The sequence below is a fragment of the Coregonus clupeaformis genome, chromosome 15 (assembly GCF_020615455.1).
Source record: "Coregonus clupeaformis isolate EN_2021a chromosome 15, ASM2061545v1, whole genome shotgun sequence".
Classification (NCBI taxonomy): domain Eukaryota; kingdom Metazoa; phylum Chordata; class Actinopteri; order Salmoniformes; family Salmonidae; genus Coregonus; species Coregonus clupeaformis.
Window position 1 is genome coordinate 7,908,502 of NC_059206.1, and position 22,363 is coordinate 7,930,864.

Genomic DNA, 22,363 nt, shown 5'->3' on the forward strand with positions numbered 1-22,363 from the left:
GCCGCGGTGTGCCCTCCACGGCCACAGTTGGTGCAGGGAACGGCCCCCCTCGGGTTCCTACTCCTCCGTTCTCTAGCGCCAGCACCTCCGAGCTCCATAGGGCTCGGCTCGGAGGTGCCGGAAGGTGGAATGGGCAACCCCCACCCGGGACGTCCACGGGTTGATGTGTGATTCTGTCAGAACGCTGAGTGTGGATGTGGTGCAGGGAATCAAGCGCAGGAACAAGGGTGTTCGTCAACAGACTTTAGTAATACCAAACAGGTGAATAGCCAACCCAACCGGGAGGCATGAACAAATTACGCACACACACAACAGTGCGTAAAAACAAGAAAAGGCGCACGCAGTGCGGACTCTCGACAAAAACAACACGAGAGAGAAAACCCATCAACAGCAACAGCTGACATAACAATCACACATAACACCTGACCCAACACACGATAACTAAATAGGAAACAAAATCAAACACTAACAAGGGACAGGTGTACAAACAGACAAAACCAAACAAACATGAAACATCGAACGGTGGTAGCTAGTACTCCGGGGACGACGACCGCCCGAAGCCTGCCCGAACAAGGAGGAGGAGCAGCCTCGGCCGAAACCGTGACAGTACCCCCTTGACGGAGCGGCTCCAGCCGTGCGCCGATCCCGGCCTCGGGGACGACCAGGACGACGCGGAGCAGGGCGCGTAGGATGACCCCGATGGAACTCGGTCAGCAGGGACAGGTCTAATATGTCCCTCCTCGGCACCCAGCACCGCTCCTCCGGGCCGTACCCCTCCCACTCCACGAGATATTGGAGACCCCCATCCGGCGTCTCGAATCAAGGATGGACCTCACAGTGTACGCCGGAGCCCCCTCGATGTCCAACGGGGCGGAGGAGTCTCTCTATCTCATAGTCCTGGAGTGGACCAGCTACCACCGGCCTGAGGAGAGACACATGGAACGCAGGGGTTAATATTCCTGTAATCAATAGGCAGTTCTAACCTGTAACACACCTCGTTCAACCTCCTCAGGACTTTGAATGGCCCCACAAACCGCCGACCCAGCTTCCGGCAGGGCAGGCGGAGGGGCAGGTTTCTGGTCGAGAGCCAGACTCGATCTCCAGGTGCGTATACAGGCCCCTCACTGCGGTGGAGATCGGCGCTCGTCTTATGCCGAGCGGATGGCCCGCTGCAGATGGACGTGGGCAGCGTTCCATGTCTCCTCCGAGCGCCGCACCCACTCATCCACCGCAGGGGCCTCGATCTGGCTCGTGCCAAGGTGCCAGAACCGGCTGGTACCCTAACACACACTGGAAAGGGGTTAGTTGGGTGGAGGAGTGGCGGAGAGAGTTCTGCGCCATCTCGGCCCACGGAACGTATCTCGCCCACTCTGGCCGGCCCTGGCAATAAGACCTCAGAAACCCACCCACATCCTGGTTGACACGTTCAACCTGCCCATTACTCTCGGGTGGTAACCCGAGGTAAGGCTCACCGAAACCCCCAACCATTCCATAAAGGCTCTCCCACACTCTGGAGGTGAACTGGGGGCCTCGATCAGACACTATATCCTCGGGTACCCCGTATGCCGGGAAGACATGGGTAAACAGAGCCTCAGCGGTCTGTAGGGCAGTAGGGAGACCCGGCATGGGAAGGAGACGACAGGCCTTCGAGAACCGATCCACAACGACCAGGATGGTAGTATTCCCTGTGAGGGGGGGAAGGTCTGTAACAAAGTCCACCGGAGAGGTGGGACCAGGAGTCGTTGTGGAACGGGCAGGGGTTGTAGCTTACCCCTGGGCAAATGTCTGGGCGCCTTACACTGTGCACACACCGAACAGGAGGAGACATAAACCCTCACATCCCTGGCTAACGTTGGCCACCAGTACTTAGTGCTAAGGCAGTGAACTGTCCGGCCGATACCTGGATGTCCAGAGGAGGGGGGACGTATGAGCCCAATAAATGAGGCGATCGCGTACCTCGAGCGGAACGTACGTCCGACCCACTGGACACTGTGGAGGACTTGGGTCGGTGCGTGACGCCCGCTCGATCTCTGCATCGACCTCCCATACCACCGGTGCCACCAGACAAGACTTTGGTAGTATGGGAGTGGGCTCAACGGACCTCTCCTCCGTGTCATACCGCCGAGACAGGGCATCTGCCTTCCCGTTCTGGGACCCAGGGATGTAAGTGATTTTAAACACAAACCGGGCTAGAAACATAGTCCAGCGGGCCTGGCGAGGATTCAGTCTCCTAGCTGCCCGGATGTACTCCAGGTTACGGTGGTCCGTCAAAATGAGGAAAGGGTGTTGAGCCCCTCAAGCCAATGCCTCCACACCTTTAGGGCCTGTACCACGGCTAACAGCTCTCTGTCCCCTACGTCATAATTCCGCTCCGCCGGACTGAGCTTCTTAGAATAAAAGGCACAGGGGCGGAGCTTAGGTGGTGTGCCAGACCGTTGTGAGAGGACGGCCCCAATACCGGCCTCGGACGCGTCTACCTCTACCTGGAATGGTAAAGCGGGATCCGGATGCGCCAACACCGGCGCCGAGGTAAACAGGTCCCTTCAGTCTCCCAAAAGCCCTGTCCGCCTCAGCTGACCACCGCAAGCGCACCGACCCCCTTCAACAGAGACGTTATGGGAGCTGCCACCTGTCCAAAACCCCGGATAAACCTCCGGTAATAATTCGCAAAACCCAAGAACTGTTGCACCTCTTTCACAGTGGTTGGGGTTTGCCAATCTACGCACAGCTGACACCCGGTCAACCTCCATCTTCACCCCTGACGCAGACAACTGATAACCCAAAAAGGAGACCGACTTCTGAAAGAACAGACATTTCTCTGCCTTGACATATAGGTCATGCTCCAACAGTCTCCTCAACACTCGGCGCACCAGGGCTACATGCTCAGCTCGGGTAGAACTGTACACCAGAATATCGTCTATGTACACGACTACTCCCTGCCCCTGCATGTCCCGGAAAATCTCATCTACAAAGGATTGGAAGACTGAGGGAGCATTCATTAACCCATATGGCATGACGAGATACTCGTAATGACCGGAGGTCGTGCTAAATGCTGTCTTCCATTCATCGCCCTCTCTAATGCGCACCAAGTTATATGCGCTCCTGAGATCCAATTTTGTGAAGAACTGAGCACCGTGTAATGACTCTGTCATAGTCGCAATCAGAGGAAGTGGATAACTGTACTTCACCGTAATCTGATTGAGACCGCGGTAATCAATACACGGGCGCAAACCTCCATCTTTTTTCTTCACAAAAAAGAAGCTCGAGGAAGCGGGTGAAGTGGAGGCCCGTATGTAACCCTGTCTCAGAGACTCGGCGATGTAAGTTTCCATCGCCTTCCTCTCCTCTTGAGACAAGGGATACACATGGCTCGCTGGGAGTGCTGCTCCTAACTGGAGATCTATCGCACAATCCCCCTGTCTATGAGGCGGCAGCTGCGCCGCCCTTGTCTTACTAAACACCAGTGTCAAATCCTCATACTCGGGGGGAATATGCAGTGCGGGCATTTGATTTGGACTCTCCACCGAGGTCGCCCCTATGGAAACACCCAGACATAGCCCCTCACACTGAACAGACCACCCTTTAAGAGCTTTCTCTCGCCACGAAATAGTAGGATCATGGGTAATCAACCAGGAAGTCCCAGCACCACCGGATACGCAGGAGAGTCAATCAGATAGAGCTGAATCGTCTCCTCATGACCCCCTGCGTCTTCATCATAAGGGGCGCTGTGACCTCCCTAATTAACCCAGATCCTAACGGACGGCTATCTAGGGCATGTACAGGGGAAAGGCTTATCAACGGGAAGGAGAGGAATCCCTAACTCTACACAGAACTGGCGATCTACAAAATTCCCAGCTGCGCCTGAATCTACTAGCGCCTTATGCTGGGAACGAGGTGCAACCTGTGGAAAACAAACAGGCAAGGTTATGTGAACGACAGAAAGCTCTGGGTAAGTAGGGCGCCTACTCACCTGGGAGGACTCCCCAATGCGTGGCCTGCCTTCACCTCCACCGGGGACCCTCCCCAACACCTAGCCGCGGTGTGCCCTCCACGGCCACAGTTGGTGCAGGGAACGGCCCCCCTCGGGTTCCTACTCCTCCGTTCTCTAGCGCCAGCACCTCCGAGCTCCATAGGGCTCGGCTCGGAGGTGCCGGAAGGTGGAATGGGCAACCCCCACCCGGGACGTCCACGGGTTGATGTGTGATTCTGTCAGAACGCTGAGTGTGGATGTGGTGCAGGGAATCAAGCGCAGGAACAAGGGTGTTCGTCAACAGACTTTAGTAATACCAAACAGGTGAATAGCCAACCCAACCGGGAGGCATGAACAAATTACGCACACACACAACAGTGCGTAAAAACAAGAAAAGGCGCACGCAGTGCGGACTCTCGACAAAACAACACGAGAGAGAAAACCTATCAACAGCAACAGCTGACATAACAATCACACATAACACCTGACCCAACACACGATAACTAAATAGGAAACAAAATCAAACACTAACAAGGGACAGGTGTACAAACAGACAAAACCAAACAAACATGAAACATCGAACGGTGGTAGCTAGTACTCCGGGGACGACGACCGCCGAAGCCTGCCCGAACAAGGAGGAGGAGCAGCCTCGGCCGAAACCGTGACAGTAGGGGAGGGTTGTTGAGTAAGTTGCTTGTGCTGTGTTATCTGTATTGGTTCGTGAAAGAAACTCCAGGGAAGTGACAGTTTTCTTTAAATAAAGTCTTGTAAGAAAATAGACAATTTAACTGTACTGAACAAAAATATAAATACAACATGCAACAATTTCAGAGATTTTACTGAGTTACAGTTCATATAAGGAAAGCAGTCAATGGAAATGAATTCATTAGGCCCTAATCTATGGATTTCAAATGACTGGGAATACAGATATGCATATGCTGGTCACAGATACCTTAAAATAAAGGTAGGGACGTGTAGATGCGAGGAAAAAAAGACTTGCTTTCTAATTTGAAGCGCATGGCGCTTTTGAAGCTCGCGGCCCATCTGTTTTCTGTCATTCACTACAGTGCATTCTAATTCCAGCGTGTACACGCTCATTCGATCTTCGTTTTGATTTGGCCTTCATGCAGCGTGACACATCTCCTTCACATAGAGTTGATCAGGCTGTTGATTGTGGCCTGTGGAATGTTGTCCCACTCCTCTTCAATGGCTGTGAGAAGTTGCTGGATATTGGCGGGAACTGGAACGTGCTGTCGTATACCTCGATCCAGAGCATCCCAAACATGCTCAATGGGTGATATGTCTGGTGAGTATGCAGGCCATGGAAGAACTGGGACATTTTCAGCTTCCATGAATTGTGTACAGATCCTTGCGACATGGGGCCGTGCATTATCATGCTGAAACATGAGGGGATGGAGGCGGATGAATGGCACTACAATGGGCCTCAGGATCTCGTCACGGTATCTCTGTGCATTCAAATTGCCATCGATAAAATGCAATTGTGTTCGTTGTCCGTAGATGTAAAGCGTTATCTAAATATAAACGCTACCTTAAAGCTGCAATATGTAACTTTATGAGCGACCCAACCAAATTCATCTAGTAATGTGAGTTATAGATCTGTCATTCTCATTGAAAGCAAGTCTAAGAACCGCTAGATCTGTTCTATGTGTGCTATTTCTATGCTTCTATGTTCTTAAGTTTCATTTTTGCGTCTTTTACTTTTGGTTTTGTACACCAGCTTCAAACAGCTGAAAATACAATATTTTAGGTTATGGAAAATATATTTCACAGCAGTTTAGATCATGTGTCAAACTCATTCCACGGAGGGCCAAGTGTCTGCGGGTTTTTACTTGATTGATGAATTAAGGTCACTGATTAGTAAGGAACTCCCCTCACCTGGTTGTCTAGTTCTTAACAGAAAGGAGAAACCAAAAACCAGCAGACACTAGGCCCTCCATGGAATGAGTTTGACACCCCTGGTTTAGACGGTACAATGATTCTCTACCAGGGCTCTCCAACCCTGTTCCTGGAGTGCAACAGTCCTTTAGGGTTTCACTCCAACCCTTATCTAGCACAGCTGATTCTAATAATTAGCTGGTTGATAAACTGAACCAGGTTAGTTATAACTAGGGTTGGAGCAAAAACCTATAGGAGGGTAGCTCTCCAGGAACAGGGTTGGAGCAAAAACCTATAGGAGGTTAGCTCTCCAGGAACAGGGTTGGAGTTAACCTACAGGAGGGTAGCTCTCCAGGAACAGGGTTGGAGTTAACCTACAGGAGGGTAGCTCTCCAGGAACAGGGTTGGAGTTAACCTACAGGAGGGTAGCTCTCCAGGAACAGGGTTGGAGTTAACCTACAGGAGGGTAGCTCTCCAGGAACAGGGTTGGAGTTAACCCTACAGGAGGGTAGCTCTCCAGGAACAGGGTTGAGTTAACCTACAGGAGGGTAGCTCTCCAGGAACAGGGTTGGAGTTAACCTACAGGAGGGTAGCTCTCCAGGAACAGGGTTGGAGTTAACCTACAGGAGGGTAGCTCTCCAGGAACAGGGTTGGAGTTAACCTACAGGAGGGTAGCTTTCCAGGAACTGGGTTGGAGTTAACCTACAGGAGGGTAGCTCTCCAGGAACAGGGTTGGAGTTAACCTACAGGAGGGTAGCTCTCCAGGAACAGGGTTGGAGACCCCTGCTCTACACTATTCATTACTTGTTTTGTCACGTCAATGGAAACTAGGCTAACTTTTAGAATTTTAGCAACCAGGGGGTGGAGGGAGCGATATCTGCATACTGCACCTTTTAATGTAACATGTTCCTTAATATAAAGTGTTACCTTATTGTAAAGGGTACGGTTACGTTCCCCAGCAAGAAAACCAAAAATGTTGCTCAAACGGAAGGGGGAACTAACAAAGAGTCACTGATCAACAACCAAAACGAAGCAGGTGGGGTTTTAGGAGGGGTTCTGAAAGACACTCTTGGGGGTGTCCACTGAACGTTGGCTAGCAACAACAACTGGGACCTAAAAGACGCCCACCATGAGCACCCACTAAACTTGCCCAAAAAGAGTCAAACAAAAGAAAAACCCACACCAAACTTAAAGACAGGAAGTAAACCAAAAAGGTTGAGCAAACCGAAATCAGACAAAGGAATGTTTTTCAATAAATCAAATAGGAGTTGACCCTCCACATCTCTCAAGACAACTGGAGCACTGGGCCAGCCACTCCTGAATAGCACCTGGGCCAGCCACTCCAGAATAGCACCTGGGCCAGCCACTCCTGAATAGCACCTGGGCCAGCCACTCCTGAATAGCACCTGGGCCAGCCACTCCTGAATAGCACCTGGGGCAGCACAGGTGAAATACCTTCCCACTAGCGAGACGGCAAACCAGCACAGGTGGAACACATATTGAATAACGAGGTGACACCAATCGGTGCGCTCTACGTGCTAAAATGCTATACGTGTTAAAATTCCAACCTCAAAACATAAATGGAAAAAACCAAACCTGTAACAGAACCTTAATGTAAAGGGTTCCTTAATGTAAAAACCAAACCTGTAACAGAACCTTAATGTAAAGGGTTCCTTAATGTAAAAACCAAACCTGAAACAGAACCTTAATGTAAAGGGTTCCTTAATGTAAAAACCAAACCTGTAACAGAACCTTAATGTAAAGGGTTCCTTAATGTAAAAACCAAACCTGTAACAGAACCTTAATGTAAAAGGTTCCTTAATGTAAAAACCAAACCTGTAACAAAACCTTAATGTAAAAGGTTCCTTAATGTAAAAACCAAACCTGAAACAGAACCTTAATGTAAAGGGTTCCTTAATGTAAAAACCAAACCTGTAACAGAACCTTAATGTAAAAGGTTCCTTAATGTAAAGGGTTCCTTAATGTAAAAACCAAACCTGTAACAGAACCTTAATGTAAAAGGTTCCTTAATGTAAAAGGTTCCTTAATGTAAAGTGTTCCTTAATGTAAAAGGTTCCTTAATGTCAAAGGTTCCTTAATGTAAAGTGTTCCTTAATGTAAAAGGTTCCTTAATGTAAAAGGTTCCTTAATGTAAAGGGTTCCTTAATGTAAAGTGTTATCTTGTTAGTATCCTGTGGATTTCATGTTCGTATGTATTGACTGTTATGTGGATGTACTATAAACTTAAACACTACTCTACCTGCCAGACGTGCGGTCTGAGCACTGCTACCTGACGTGGGAAGAGGACTCGTGCGCCAAGCACGTGCCCGGGCGTTTCCGCATGGACGCCTGTTGCTGCACGATGGGCGCCGCCTGGGGGAAGGAGTGCGAGGCGTGCCCCCTGCCTGGCACCTCCGAGTATGACGCCCTCTGCCCCAGAGGCCCAGGCTTCGCCAACCGAGGAGACGTCCTCACCGGAAGGCCCTTCTATAAAGGTGAGGGAGTAGGGTTGCAAAATGTTGGTTGCTTCCCAAAATTCCCAGGTTTTTCAGAAATCCAGGTAGTTAGTGTCACTCCTCAATATAACATAATTTAGCAAACAGATAACAGGAATTAAGGATAGGAAGTAGGACTAGGTAGTGATTAATATGCGTCTGTTATAGGAAGTAGGACTAGGTAGTGATTAATATGCATCTGTTATAGGAAGTAGGACTACGTAGTGATTAATATGCGTCTGTTATAGGAAGTAGGACTAGGTAGTGATTAATATGCATCTGTTATAGGAAGTAGGACTAGGTAGTGATTAATATGCGTCTGTTATAGGAAGTAGGACTAGGTAGTGATTAATATGCGTCTGTTATAGGAAGTAGGACTAGGTAGTGATTAATATGCATCTGTTATAGGAAGTAGGACTAGGTAGTGATTAATATGCGTCTGTTATAGGAAGTAGGACTAGGTAGTGATTAATATGCATCTGTTATAGGAAGTAGGACTAGGTAGTGATTAATATGCATCTGTTATAGGAAGTAGGACTAGGTAGTGATTAATATGCATCTGTTATAGGAAGTAGGACTAGGTAGTGATTAATATACATATGTTATAGGAAGTAGGACTAGGTGGTGATTCATATACGTATGTTATAGGAAGTAGGACTAGGTAGTGATTCATATGTATCTTTGTTATAATAGAAATCGGATCATTTGTTGACATGTCTCTCTTTGACAGACATCAATGAGTGTAAGGTGTTCCCCAGCATGTGTGTGTATGGCAAATGCCGCAACACCATAGGCAGTTTCAGGTGCCACTGCGCCGGAGGGTTTTCCCTCGATATGGAAGAGCGCAACTGCACAGGTGAGACTATGACCACATTATGTCCCATTATTATGGGTGGAAATGATCTGTTAATACAGTTTGTCCCGATTGCTTGAACACTTTTCTCAAAATAGGGATCACTTTTGCAAAACAGTTAACACAGTCCACCAAACTGAAGCACTAACAAAACATCAAAACTTTTTAAAATACCTGTTAAAAAATCTTCATCGAAACAGTATCATTTGTCATCGAATCAGAATATTTATTTAGCAAAATTAACTAACATCTGTTCGCAAGTTCAAAGTTTATTTGTCGTGTACAGGGTTTACAGCAGGTATAAATTATGCAGTGAAATGCTTACTAGCAAGCTCCCTCGACAGTGCACTACAAATATCAATATCAATTTTAATAGATATAATAACATCTGTTCTGCTGTCCTCTGTGTGTGTTCAGACATCGATGAGTGTCGTATCTCTCCGGACCTGTGTGGCCAAGGGGTCTGTGTCAACACTCCTGGTAGTTTTGATTGTGAGTGCTTCGAGGGCTATGAGAGTGGCTTCATGATGATGAAGAACTGCATGGGTGAGTCCAACCTCTCTCGCTTCCTCACTCTACGCTACTCTCTCTCTCTCTCTCTCTCTCTCTCTCTCTCTCTCTCTCTCTCTCTCTCTCTCTACAGTATCTCCTCTCTCTTTCTCTCTCTACAGTATCTCCTCTCTCTCTCTCTCTCTCTCTCTCTCTACAGTATCTCCTCTCTCTCTCTCTCTACAGTATCTCCTCTCTCTCTCTCTCTCTCTCTCTCTACAGTGTCTCTCTCTCTCTCTCCCTCACTCTACAGTATCTCTTCTCTTCTCTCTCGCTCTCTACAGTATCTCTCTCTCGGTCTTTCTCTCTCTACAGTATATTCTCTCTCTCTCTCTCTCTCTACAGTATCTCTCTCTCTCTCTTTCTCTACAGTATCTCCTCTCTCTCTCTCTCTCTACAGTATATCTCTCTCTCTTCCTCTCTCTACAGTATCTCCTCTCTCTCTCTCTACAGTATCTCCCCTCTCTCTCTACAGCTCTCTCTCTCTCTCTCTCTCTCTCTCTCTCTCTCTCTCGCTCTCTCTCTCTCTCTCTCTCTCGCTGTCTCTCTGTCATGGCATGGGAAATATGTTTACATTGCCAAAGCAAGTGAAGTAGATAATAAACAAAGGTGAAATAAACAATAAAACATTTACAGTAAACATTACACTCACAAAAGTTTCAAATGAATAGAGACATTTCAAATGATCATATTATGGCTATATACAGTGTTATAACGATGTGCAAATAGTTAAAGTACAAAAGGGAAAATAAATATACATAAATATGGGTTGTATTTACAATGATGTTTGTTCTTCACTGGTTGCCCTTTTCTTGTGGCAACAGGTCACAAATCTTGCTGCTGTGATATTTCACCCAATAGATATGGGAGTTTATCAAAATTGGATTTGTTTTCACATTCTTTGTGGGTCAGTGTAATCTGAGGGAAATATGTGTCTCTAATATGGTCATACATTTGGCAGGAGATTGGGAAGTGCAGCTCTGTTTCCGCCACATAGCCTCTCTTCTCTTGAGAGCCAGGTCTGCCTACGGCGGCCTCTCTCAATAGCAATTACATTTTACATTTTAGTCATTTAGCAGACGCTCTTATCCAGAGCGACTTACAGGAGCAATTAGGGTTAAGTGCCTTGCTTAAGGGCACATCGACAGATTTTTCACCTAGTCAGCTTGGGGATTAGAACCAGCGACCTTTCGGTTACTGGCACAACGCTCTTACCCACTAAGCTACCTGCCGCCCGTTCACTGAGTCTGCTTTTCTTAAGTTTGGGTCAGTCACAGTGGTCAGGTATTCTGCCACTGTGTATTCTCTGTTTAGGGCCAAATAGCATTCCAGTTTGTTCTGTTTTTTGGTAAATTCTTTCCGGTGTGTCAAGTAATTATCTTTTTGTTTTCTTATGATTTGGTTGGGTCTAATTGTGTTGCTGTCCTGGGGCTCTGTGGGGTCTGTTTGTGTTTGTGAAGATAGCCCCAGGACCAGCTTGCTTAGGGGTCTCTTCTCCAAGTTCATCTCTCTGTAGGTGATGGCTTTGTTATGGAAGGTTTGGGAATCGCTTCCTTTTAGGTGGTTGTAGAATTTAACGGCTCTTTTTTTCTGGATTTTGATAATTAGCGTGTATCGGCCTAATTCTGTTCTGCTTGCATTATTTGTTGTACACGGAGGATGTTTTTGCAGAATTCTGCATGCAGAGTGTCAATTTCGTGTTTGTCCCATTTGTGGGCTATTGATTTCAATACATTTTGTAGCATTTTTTTAATGTTTGCGTCATATTTCTTTGCATACTTTCCGTTTAAGTTTGCATCGATGCATGCTTCAAAATATGTACAAACTGAGTACGCATTCGAGAAGTGACCTCCGTGCTCCGTTTCGTATTATTGATTCCATGGACTGCTTCTAGGCATGTGTAATACAACTAGAACATGTTTTATTGAACCGGTAGGACAGCAGAGATAAGATAGGAATGATATCGAGTCAAAGGGCAGTGGGCCGGTGTCGAACCCATGCCGACTCCGGCATAATATGTTGGACCACACCGGACCACACAGGCCCACTGGACAATGTTTATTTTTATTTTTTATAAAGGACAAGTGTTGGTGACATGTTAGGGAGTTTCTCTGTCATCCCGTGTGTTACTAATACTGAATTCCCTGTTGTGTGTGTTCTCTCAGACATAGACGAGTGTGAGCGCGACCCCTCCCTGTGTCGTGGGGGGTCTTGTGAGAACACAGAGGGCAGCTACGAGTGTGCATGCCCCCCAGGATTCCAGCTCAGCGTGGACGGGGCAGTGTGCGAGGGTGAGTAAGCAGCAAATACTGAACACACTGTAAATGTGAGGCCTCAGTACACATAACAAATACTGAACATGTAACAAATTCTAAGCATGAAACAGACAGACCAAATGAACACACAACAGTTACTGAACATTCTAACTAATGTTTATTACTTTACATTAATGTGCCAAAAACCCAGTCTACATCGTAAACATCATGACAAAATACTCAAAAACATGTAGGGTTCTTCTCAACAACATGTAGGGTTCTTCTCAATAACATGTAGGGTTCTTCTCAACAACATGTAGGGTTCTTCTCAATAACATGTAGGGTTCTTCTCAACAACATGTAGGGTTCTTCTCAACAACATGTAGGGTTCTTCTCAACAACATGTAGGGTTCTTCTCAACAACATGTAGGGTTCTTCTCAACAACATGTAGGGTTCTTCTCAACAACATGTAGGGTTCTTCTCAACAACATGTAGGGTTCTTCTCAACAACATGTAGGGTTCTTCTCAACAACATGTAGGGTTTTTCTCATTAGACATGTAGGGTTCTTCTCAACAACATGTAGGGTTCTTCTCAACAACATGTAGGGTTCTTCTCAACAACATGTAGGGTTTTTCTCATTAGACATGTAGGGTTCTTCTCAACAACATGTAGGGTTCTTCTCAACAACATGTAGGATTCTTCTCATTAGACATGTAGGGTTATATTCGGGTTGGAACCAAAATTATTTTCCAATCGTTTCGTTCTGAACTGAACCACTATTTTTTTCGTTCCGTTACACTGTTCCGACCAGCAAAATAAAGTTTGGAACCGGTTCGAACACAAAAAAAGTACCAGTTCCTTTTTTTAACCTGTGAAATCAATTGTTTTTTACATTTAGCTCATTCAATTACTTCACCAACCAGTGCGGATAGAGCAGGCAAGCTAGTTGTTTACATGCGTGATGGACAGACAAGTGTAGCCCATGGCGCAAGATGCGACTGACATTTTTCGATCGGGGAGAGAGCGAGAGAGGGTTGAGGAGGAGGCTTGAAGCGCTGGGCATCTTGTTATGACATGCATTATCTGAATTAGGTCCACAGAATTATACCTACATTTTTACATTTTTTACATTTTTAGTCATTTAGCAGACGCTCTTATCCAGAGCGACTTACAGTTAGTGAATATATATATATTTTTTTATACTGGCCCCCCATGGGAAACGAACCCACAACCCTGGCGTTGCAAACGCCATGCTCTATCAACTGAGCTACATCCCTGCCGGCCATTCCCTCCCCTACCCTGGACGACGCTGGGCCAATTGTGCGCCGCCCATGAGTCTCCCGGTCGCGGCCGGCTGCGACAGAGCCTGCATTCGAACCAGGATCTCTAGTAGCACAGTTAGCACCTAGGAGGAGCGGCTTCTATGGAGGAACTTTGAACGTCCTTTGAGCCAGCTAGCTAACAAGCTGGTGTGTGCAGAGCGGCAGCAGAATTAAAAACACGTCTTACCTTATTGTAGTTAATAAATCCAACGTGAAATGTGATAACTAGGCCTATAGTATCCTTAACTAGCATTGAAAAAGTTAATCAATTCTTCTCTGTTAGTTCTCTTATATACTGCAGACAAGTTATATTTGCATGATTTAGCTTATTCATAATTAACATTTGCTTAATTCATGTGACCGACCAATACTGGGTCATGCATGTGACAGACCAATACCTCACAAGGCTTCTTCTCTCTAAGCTGAGACCTTGAAACTGAGATATCTTTCGTTCTCAAAACAAGGTTTTGGGCGTACTGTCAAATTGCAGATACTGATAGTGAGGATTCGTTCAATCAGTCACTTGCATGAACACAGAAATTGGTTATTAGAAAAGCACAAACATAGAACACAGAAATTGGTTATTAGAAAAGCACAAACATAAAATGTTCCATTACAAGGGTTTTTCATATCACACAAATCCACTTTTCTGGACACTGGATGAAGTCAGCTTAAATATTTTGGTTTCATTTTGTTGAGACAATCCAGGACCGGACTTACACATAGCCGATTGTGGATAAATACTTATTTAATCTTTCTATTTGTAAAATACTAAAGAAAGATACGTCAAATGTATTTTTGTCACATTTTTCAGAAGAAAATGTCATCTAGAAAAAGAAATTGACAAAATATCAACAATTCCCTCTGTATAAGTGGAGAATACATCTAAGGATGGCACACGTTTTGGTAAAAACAGATGCTTCTGAAGCTGAGAAAAATGAGTTGGCGATTGGGAAGAGTGACTTTCGGGAAAAGGACACTGAATTTAGACTACCAAATGCCAAACACCTTAGACCCAATCCTCATCTCTTCAAAGTATGTTACTACATGGTGGTCCTCTGTAGCTCAGCTGGTAGAGCACGGCGCTTGTAACGCCAAGGTAGTGGGTTCGATCCCCGGGACCACCCATACACAAAAATGTATGCACGCATGACTGTAAGTCGCTTTGGATAAAAGCGTCTGCTAAATGGCATATTATTATTATTTATTATTACATATAGTCCAGACTCCAGTTTGTAACATTATCTATGAAACGGGCTTTTAAATGGTGTAGTGAGCTTTGAAATGATGGATGTACATGTATGTCCATTTAAAAGTGGTTACAATTCATGACATTTTAATGACGGTAGTATGACAAACTAACTAAAATATAAATTGTCATCAACTTTTTGACGTTCTTATTTGTACTTTTTGAAAATACTAATATTAATCGACCAAAATACCAGAAGATCTCAAAATTGATAAGTACATGCAAAAATGTAATTTTATCCTGTGGTGGCTAGGCTTAAATGATATATAGCCATTGGTTTTTGAAGAATATAACGTATTAATGCCCCCTGAGCTTAGTTCAACTGTCGTTTCCCATCAGAATCCAAAATATAAACGTGTTTTACTCCATTGTTTGTAAACAATGCAATTGTAAACAAACAATGTATAGCTTCATGGTTAAAACTATAATGTTGATATCATGAATGGTCGGTCCTTGCGTCCGTAGCTCCGACTATTCATTTATGAGTTGTTACATTTCTTCAGCCCCATCCATCAGTTGTTTAACCCCCAAAAATGGCAGGGTGACCACTTTGTTGTTGTTTGAATCCCAGATTGCCCCTTTAAGACCATATCAAATCTTGTTCCACACCGCTAGTCCTTCTGAATAGGTTATGTACAGTGTAACTAGGTCATTGCATTGCTAGGTCACACGGCTAATCACCTGATTTCTTGTTTTTATTTTGTGACCTTTACGCTAGCTGTTATTTTTCCCACCTCTCACTCTCTGTCTTCTCAAACGGTCCCTTTCTTAACACACATGTTGATACAATATTATTTAAACCCTTCTAATACATTATGGGGTGTTTCTCTGATACAGATTAAACCTTTCAATGGAGATTCTCCATTGAGCATACTGTTTAGTCCAGAATTAGGTTGTAATCGGTGTCTGGGAAATCGACACTACATATTTTTTCGATATCTTTATTTACATTTTAGTCATTTAGCACGTGTTCATGAATGTTATCTCACACAGATTACAACGAGTGCGAGCAGAGCGTCAGCCTGTGTCGGAACGGCCAATGTGTGAACGTGGCCGGTACCTACCACTGCTCTTGTGACTCTGGTTACCAAGCAACTCCTGACAGACAGAGCTGCGTAGGTATGGTAATTGAACTGAGTCGTATGTTATATATGATGTCATGCCACATGCCATTTAGTTAGGCCAATATGTTCTAAAGTTATATTTTTATTTTGTACTCTGAGGAATCAATCTTAGAGCTATTACATTCGATAACATGCTAGCTAACATGTCATACTGCTATTTATTACATTACACCATGGGAAATTACTTTTTCTTTTGTATTGCTTCACATACAATAAACAATTACACCTGTGAGAGGATAGATACGATGTTTCACCTGTTTCCTTAGTTGTTCCTAACCTGTTTCCTTAGTTGTTCCTAACCTGTTTCCTTAGTTGTTCCTAACCTGTTTCCTTAGTTGTTCCTAACCTGTTTCCTTAGTTGTTCCTAACCTGTTTCCTTAGTTTTTATTTTTAACTGTGTGTGTGTTTTTCAGATATTGATGAGTGTACCATTGGGTGTGTGTTTTTCAGATATTGATGAGTGTACCATTGGGAACGGCGGCTGTGACCTGCACTGCACCAACTCAGAGGGGAGCTATAAGTGTAGCTGCAACAATGGCTATGCCCTGATGACAGACGAGAGAAGCTGCTCTGGTAAACACACCCCTGACATTCCCATCTACTCTCTACAGTCTGTAATACCTGGTTACTCTATAAAGTATGTAATACCTGGTTACTCTCTACAGTCTGTAATACCTGGTTACTCTCTACAGTCTGTAATACCTGGTTACTCTCTACAGTCTGTAATACCTGGTTACTCTCTACAGTCTGTAATACCTGGTTACTCTCTACAGTCTGTAATACCTGGTTACTCTCTACAGTCTGTAATACCTGGTTACTCTCTACAGTCTGTAATACCTGGTTACTCTCTACAGTCTGTAATACCTGGTTACTCTCTACAGTATGTAATACCTGGTTACTCTAACAGTCTGTAATACCTGGTTACTCTATACAGTATGTAATACCTGGTTACTCTATACAGTCTGTAATACCTGGTTACTCTATACAGTCTGTAATACCTGGTTACTCTCTACAGTCTGTAATACCTGGTTACTCTCTACAGTCTGTAATACCTGGTTACTCTCTACAGTCTGTAATACCTGGTTACTCTCTACAGTCTGTAATACCTGGTTACTCTCTACAGTCTGTAATACCTGGTTACTCTCTACAGTCTGTAATACCTGGTTACTCTCTACAGTCTGTAATACCTGGTTACTCTCTACAGTCTGTAATAACTGGTTACTCTCTACAGTCTGTAATACCTGGTTACTCTATACAGTCTGTAATACCTGGTTACTCTCTACAGTCTGTAATACCTGGTTACTCTCTACAGTATGTAATACCTGGTTACTCTCTACAGTCTGTAATACCTGGTTACTCTCTACAGTCTGTAATACCTGGTTACTCTCTACAGTCTGTAATACCTGGTTACTCTCTACAGTCTGTAATACCTGGTTACTCTCTACAGTCTGTAATACCTGGTTACTCTCTACAGTCTGTAATACCTGGTTACTCTCTACAGTCTGTAATACCTGGTCACTCTCTACAGTCTGTAATACCTGGTTACTCTATACAGTCTGTAATACCTGGTTACTCTAACAGTCTCTAATACCTGGTTACTCTCTACAGTCTGTAATAACTGGTTACTCTACAGTTTGTAATACCTGGTTACTCTAACAGTCTGTAATACCTGGTTACTCTCTACAGTCTGTAATACCTGGTTACTCTCTACAGTCTGTAATACCTGGTTACTCTCTACAGTCTGTAATACCTGGTTACTCTCTACAGTCTGTAATACCTGGTTACTCTCTACAGTCTGTAATACCTGGTTACTCTATACAGTCTGTAATACCTGGTTACTCTCTACAGTATGTAATACCTGGTTACTCTATACAGTCTGTAATACCTGGTTACTCTATACAGTCTGTAATACCTGGTTACTCTCTACAGTCTGTAATACCTGGTTACTCTATACAGTCTGTAATACCTGGTTACTCTATACAGTCTGTAATACCTGGTTACTCTCTACAGTCTGTAATACCTGGTTACTCTATACAGTCTGTAATACCTGGTTACTCTCTACAGTATGTAATACCTGGTTACTCTCTACAGTCTGTAATACCTGGTTACTCTCTACAGTTTGTAATACCTGGTTACTCTAACAGTCTGTAATACCTGGTTACTCTCTACAGTCTGTAATAACTGGTTACTCTACAGTTTGTAATACCTGGTTACTCTATACAGTCTGTAATACCTGGTTATTATCTACAGTCTGTAATACCTGGTTACTCTATACAGTCTGTAATACCTGGTTACTCTCTACAGTCTGTAATACCTGGTTACTCTATACAGTCTGTAATACCTGGTTACTCTCTACAGTATGTAATACCTGGTTACTCTATACAGTCTGTAATACCTGGTTACTCTATACAGTCTGTAATACCTGGTTACTCTCTACAGTCTGTAATACCTGGTTACTCTATACAGTCTGTAATACCTGGTTACTCTATACAGTCTGTAATACCTGGTTACTCTCTACAGTCTGTAATACCTGGTTACTCTATACAGTCTGTAATACCTGGTTACTCTCTACAGTCTGTAATACCTGGTTACTCTCTACAGTCTGTAATACCTGGTTACTCTCTACAGTTTGTAATACCTGGTTACTCTAACAGTCTGTAATACCTGGTTACTCTCTACAGTCTGTAATAACTGGTTACTCTACAGTTTGTAATACCTGGTTACTCTAACAGTCTGTAATACCTGGTTACTCTCTACAGTCTGTAATACCTGGTTACTCTCTACAGTCTGTAATACCTGGTTACTCTCTACAGTCTGTAATACCTGGTTACTCTATACAGTCTGTAATACCTGGTTACTCTCTACAGTCTGTAATACCTGGTTACTCTCTACAGTCTGTAATACCTGGTTACTCTATACAGTCTGTAATACCTGGTTACTCTATACAGTATGTAATACCTGGTTACTCTATACAGTCTGTAATACCTGGTTACTCTCTACAGTCTGTAATACCTGGTTACTCTCTACAGTCTGTAATACCTGGTTACTCTCTACAGTCTGTAATACCTGGTTACTCTCTACAGTATGTAATACCTGGTTACTCTATACAGTCTGTAATACCTGGTTACTCTATACAGTCTGTAATACCTTGTTACTCTCTACAGTCTGTAATACCTGGTTACTCTATACAGTCTGTAATACCTGGTTACTCTATACAGTCTGTAATACCTGGTTACTCTCTACAGTCTGTAATACCTGGTTACTCTATACAGTCTGTAATACCTGGTTACTCTCTACAGTCTGTAATACCTGGTTACTCTCTACAGTCTGTATTACCTGGTTACTCTCTACAGTCTGTAATACCTGGTTACTCTCTACAGTCTGTAATACCTGGTTACTCTCTACAGTCTGTAATACCTGGTTACTCTCTACAGTCTGTAATACCTGGTTACTCTCTACAGTCTGTAATACCTGGTTACTCTATACAGTATGTAATACCTGGTTACTCTCTACAGTCTGTAATACCTGGTTACTCTCTACAGTATGTAATACCTGGTTACTCTAACAGTCTGTAATACCTGGTTACTCTCTACAGTCTGTAATACCTGGTTACTCTCTACAGTCTGTAATACCTGGTTACTCTATACAGTCTGTAATACCTGGTTACTCTATACAGTCTGTAATACCTGGTTACTCTCTACAGTATGTAATACCTGGTTACTCTATACAGTCTGTAATACCTGGTTACTCTATACAGTATGTAATACCTGGTTACTCTCTACAGTCTGTAATACCTGGTTACTCTATACAGTCTGTAATACCTGGTTACTCTATACAGTCTGTAATACCTGGTTACTCTATACAGTCTGTAATACCTGGTTACTCTATACAGTCTGTAATACCTGGTTACTCTCTACAGTCTGTAATACCTGGTTACTCTCTACAGTCTGTAATACCTGGTTACTCTCTACAGTCTGTAATACCTGGTTACTCTAACAGTCTGTAATACCTGGTTACTCTCTACAGTCTGTAATACCTGGTTACTCTCTACAGTCTGTAATAACTGGTTACTCTCTACAGTTTGTAATACCTGGTTACTCTAACAGTCTGTAATACCTGGTTACTCTCTACGGTCTGTAATAACTGGTTACTCTACAGTTTGTAATACCTGGTTACTCTAACAGTCTGTAATACCTGGTTATTCTCTACAGTCTGTAATACCTGGTTACTCTCTACAGTCTGTAATACCTGGTTACTCTCTACAGTCTGTAATACCTGGTTACTCTATACAGTCTGTAATACCTGGTTACTCTCTACAGTCTGTAATACCTGGTTACTCTCTACAGTCTGTAATACCTGGTTACTCTATACAGTCTGTAATACCTGGTTACTCTATACAGTATGTAATACCTGGTTACTCTATACAGTCTGTAATACCTGGTTACTCTCTACAGTCTGTAATACCTGGTTACTCTCTACAGTCTGTAATACCTGGTTACTCTCTACAGTCTGTGAATACCTGGTTACTCTCTGCAGTATGTAATACCTGGTTACTCTATACAGTCTGTAATACCTGGTTACTCTATACAGTCTGTAATACCTGGTTACTCTCTACAGTCTGTAATACCTGGTTACTCTATACAGTCTGTAATACCTGGTTACTCTATACAGTCTGTAATACCTGGTTACTCTCTACAGTCTGTAATACCTGGTTACTCTCTACAGTCTGTAATACCTGGTTACTCTATACAGTCTGTAATACCTGGTTACTCTCTACAGTCTGTAATACCTGGTTACTCTCTACAGTCTGTAATACCTGGTTACTCTATACAGTCTGTAATACCTGGTTACTCTATACAGTCTGTAATACCTGGTTACTCTCTACAGTCTGTAATACCTGGTTACTCTATACAGTCTGTAATACCTGGTTACTCTCTACAGTCTGTAATACCTGGTTACTCTCTACAGTCAGTATTACCTGGTTACTCTCTACAGTCTGTAATACCTGGTTACTCTATACAGTCTGTAATACCTGGTTACTCTCTACAGTCTGTAATACCTGGTTACTCTCTACAGTCTGTAGTACCTGGTTACTCTCTACAGTCTGTAATACCTGGTTACTCTCTACAGTCTGTAATACCTGGTTACTCTATACAGTATGTAATACCTGGTTACTCTCTACAGTCTGTAATACCTGGTTACTCTCTACAGTATGTAATACCTGGTTACTCTAACAGTCTGTAATACCTGGTTACTCTCTACAGTCTGTAATACCTGGTTACTCTCTACAGTCTGTAATACCTGGTTACTCTATACAGTCTGTAATACCTGGTTACTCTCTACAGTATGTAATACCTGGTTACTCTATACAGTCTGTAATACCTGGTTACTCTATACAGTATGTAATACCTGGTTACTCTATACAGTCTGTAATACCTTGTTACTCTCTACAGTCTGTAATACCTGGTTACTCTCTACAGTCTGTAATACCTGGTTACTCTCTACAGTCTGTAATACCTGGTTACTCTCTACAGTATGTAATACCTGGTTACTCTATACAGTCTGTAATACCTGGTTACTCTCTACAGTCTGTAATACCTGGTTACTCTCTACAGTCTGTAATACCTGGTTACTCTCTACAGTCTGTAATACCTGGTTACTCTATACAGTCTGTAATACCTGGTTACTCTATACAGTCTGTAATACCTGGTTACTCTCTACAGTCTGTAATACCTGGTTACTCTCTACAGTCTGTAATACCTGGTTACTCTCTACAGTCTGTAATACCTGGTCACTCTCTACAGTCTGTAATACCTGGTTACTCTCTACAGTCTGTAATACCTGGTTACTCTAACAGTCTGTAATACCTGGTTACTCTCTACAGTCTGTAATAACTGGTTACTCTCTACAGTTTGTAATACCTGGTTACTCTAACAGTCTGTAATACCTGGTTACTCTCTACATTCTGTAATAACTGGTTACTCTACAGTTTGTAATACCTGGTTACTCTAACAGTCTGTAATACCTGGTTACTCTCTACAGTCTGTAATACCTGGTTACTATATACAGTCTGTAATACCTGGTTACTCTCTACAGTCTGTAATACCTGGTTACTCTCTACAGTCTGTAATACCTGGTTACTCTATACAGTCTGTAATACCTGGTTACTCTATACAGTATGTAATACCTGGTTACTCTATACAGTCTGTAATACCTGGTTACTCTCTACAGTCTGTAATACCTGGTTACTCTCTACAGTCTGTAATACCTGGTTACTCTCTACAGTCTGTAATACCTGGTTACTCTCTACAGTATGTAATACCTGGTTACTCTATACAGTCTGTAATACCTGGTTACTCTATACAGTCTGTAATACCTGGTTACTCTCTACAGTCTGTAATACCTGGTTACTCTATACAGTCTGTAATACCTGGTTACTCTATACAGTCTGTAATACCTGGTTACTCTCTACAGTCTGTAATACCTGGTTACTCTATACAGTCTGTAATACCTGGTTACTCTCTACAGTATGTAATACCTGGTTACTCTCTACAGTCTGTAATACCTGGTTACTCTCTACAGTTTGTAATACCTGGTTACTCTAACAGTCTGTAATACCTGGTTACTCTCTACAGTCTGTAATAACTG

At 43.6% G+C, this 22,363-nt stretch overlaps 1 protein-coding gene across 1 annotated transcript in view; it reads left to right on the forward strand.

Annotated features, from left to right (window-relative positions):
- LOC121583098 (fibrillin-2) overlaps nt 1-22,363 on the forward strand; it is a 272,325-nt gene that overhangs the window by 172,445 nt on the left and 77,517 nt on the right. Inside the window, exons 24-29 of the mRNA XM_041899311.2 lie at nt 8,134-8,361; nt 9,092-9,217; nt 9,632-9,760; nt 11,929-12,054; nt 15,585-15,710; nt 16,166-16,288. Coding sequence (XP_041755245.2) covers nt 8,134-8,361; nt 9,092-9,217; nt 9,632-9,760; nt 11,929-12,054; nt 15,585-15,710; nt 16,166-16,288 — 858 coding nt within the window. The remainder of the gene's footprint in view (nt 1-8,133; nt 8,362-9,091; nt 9,218-9,631; nt 9,761-11,928; nt 12,055-15,584; nt 15,711-16,165; nt 16,289-22,363) is intronic.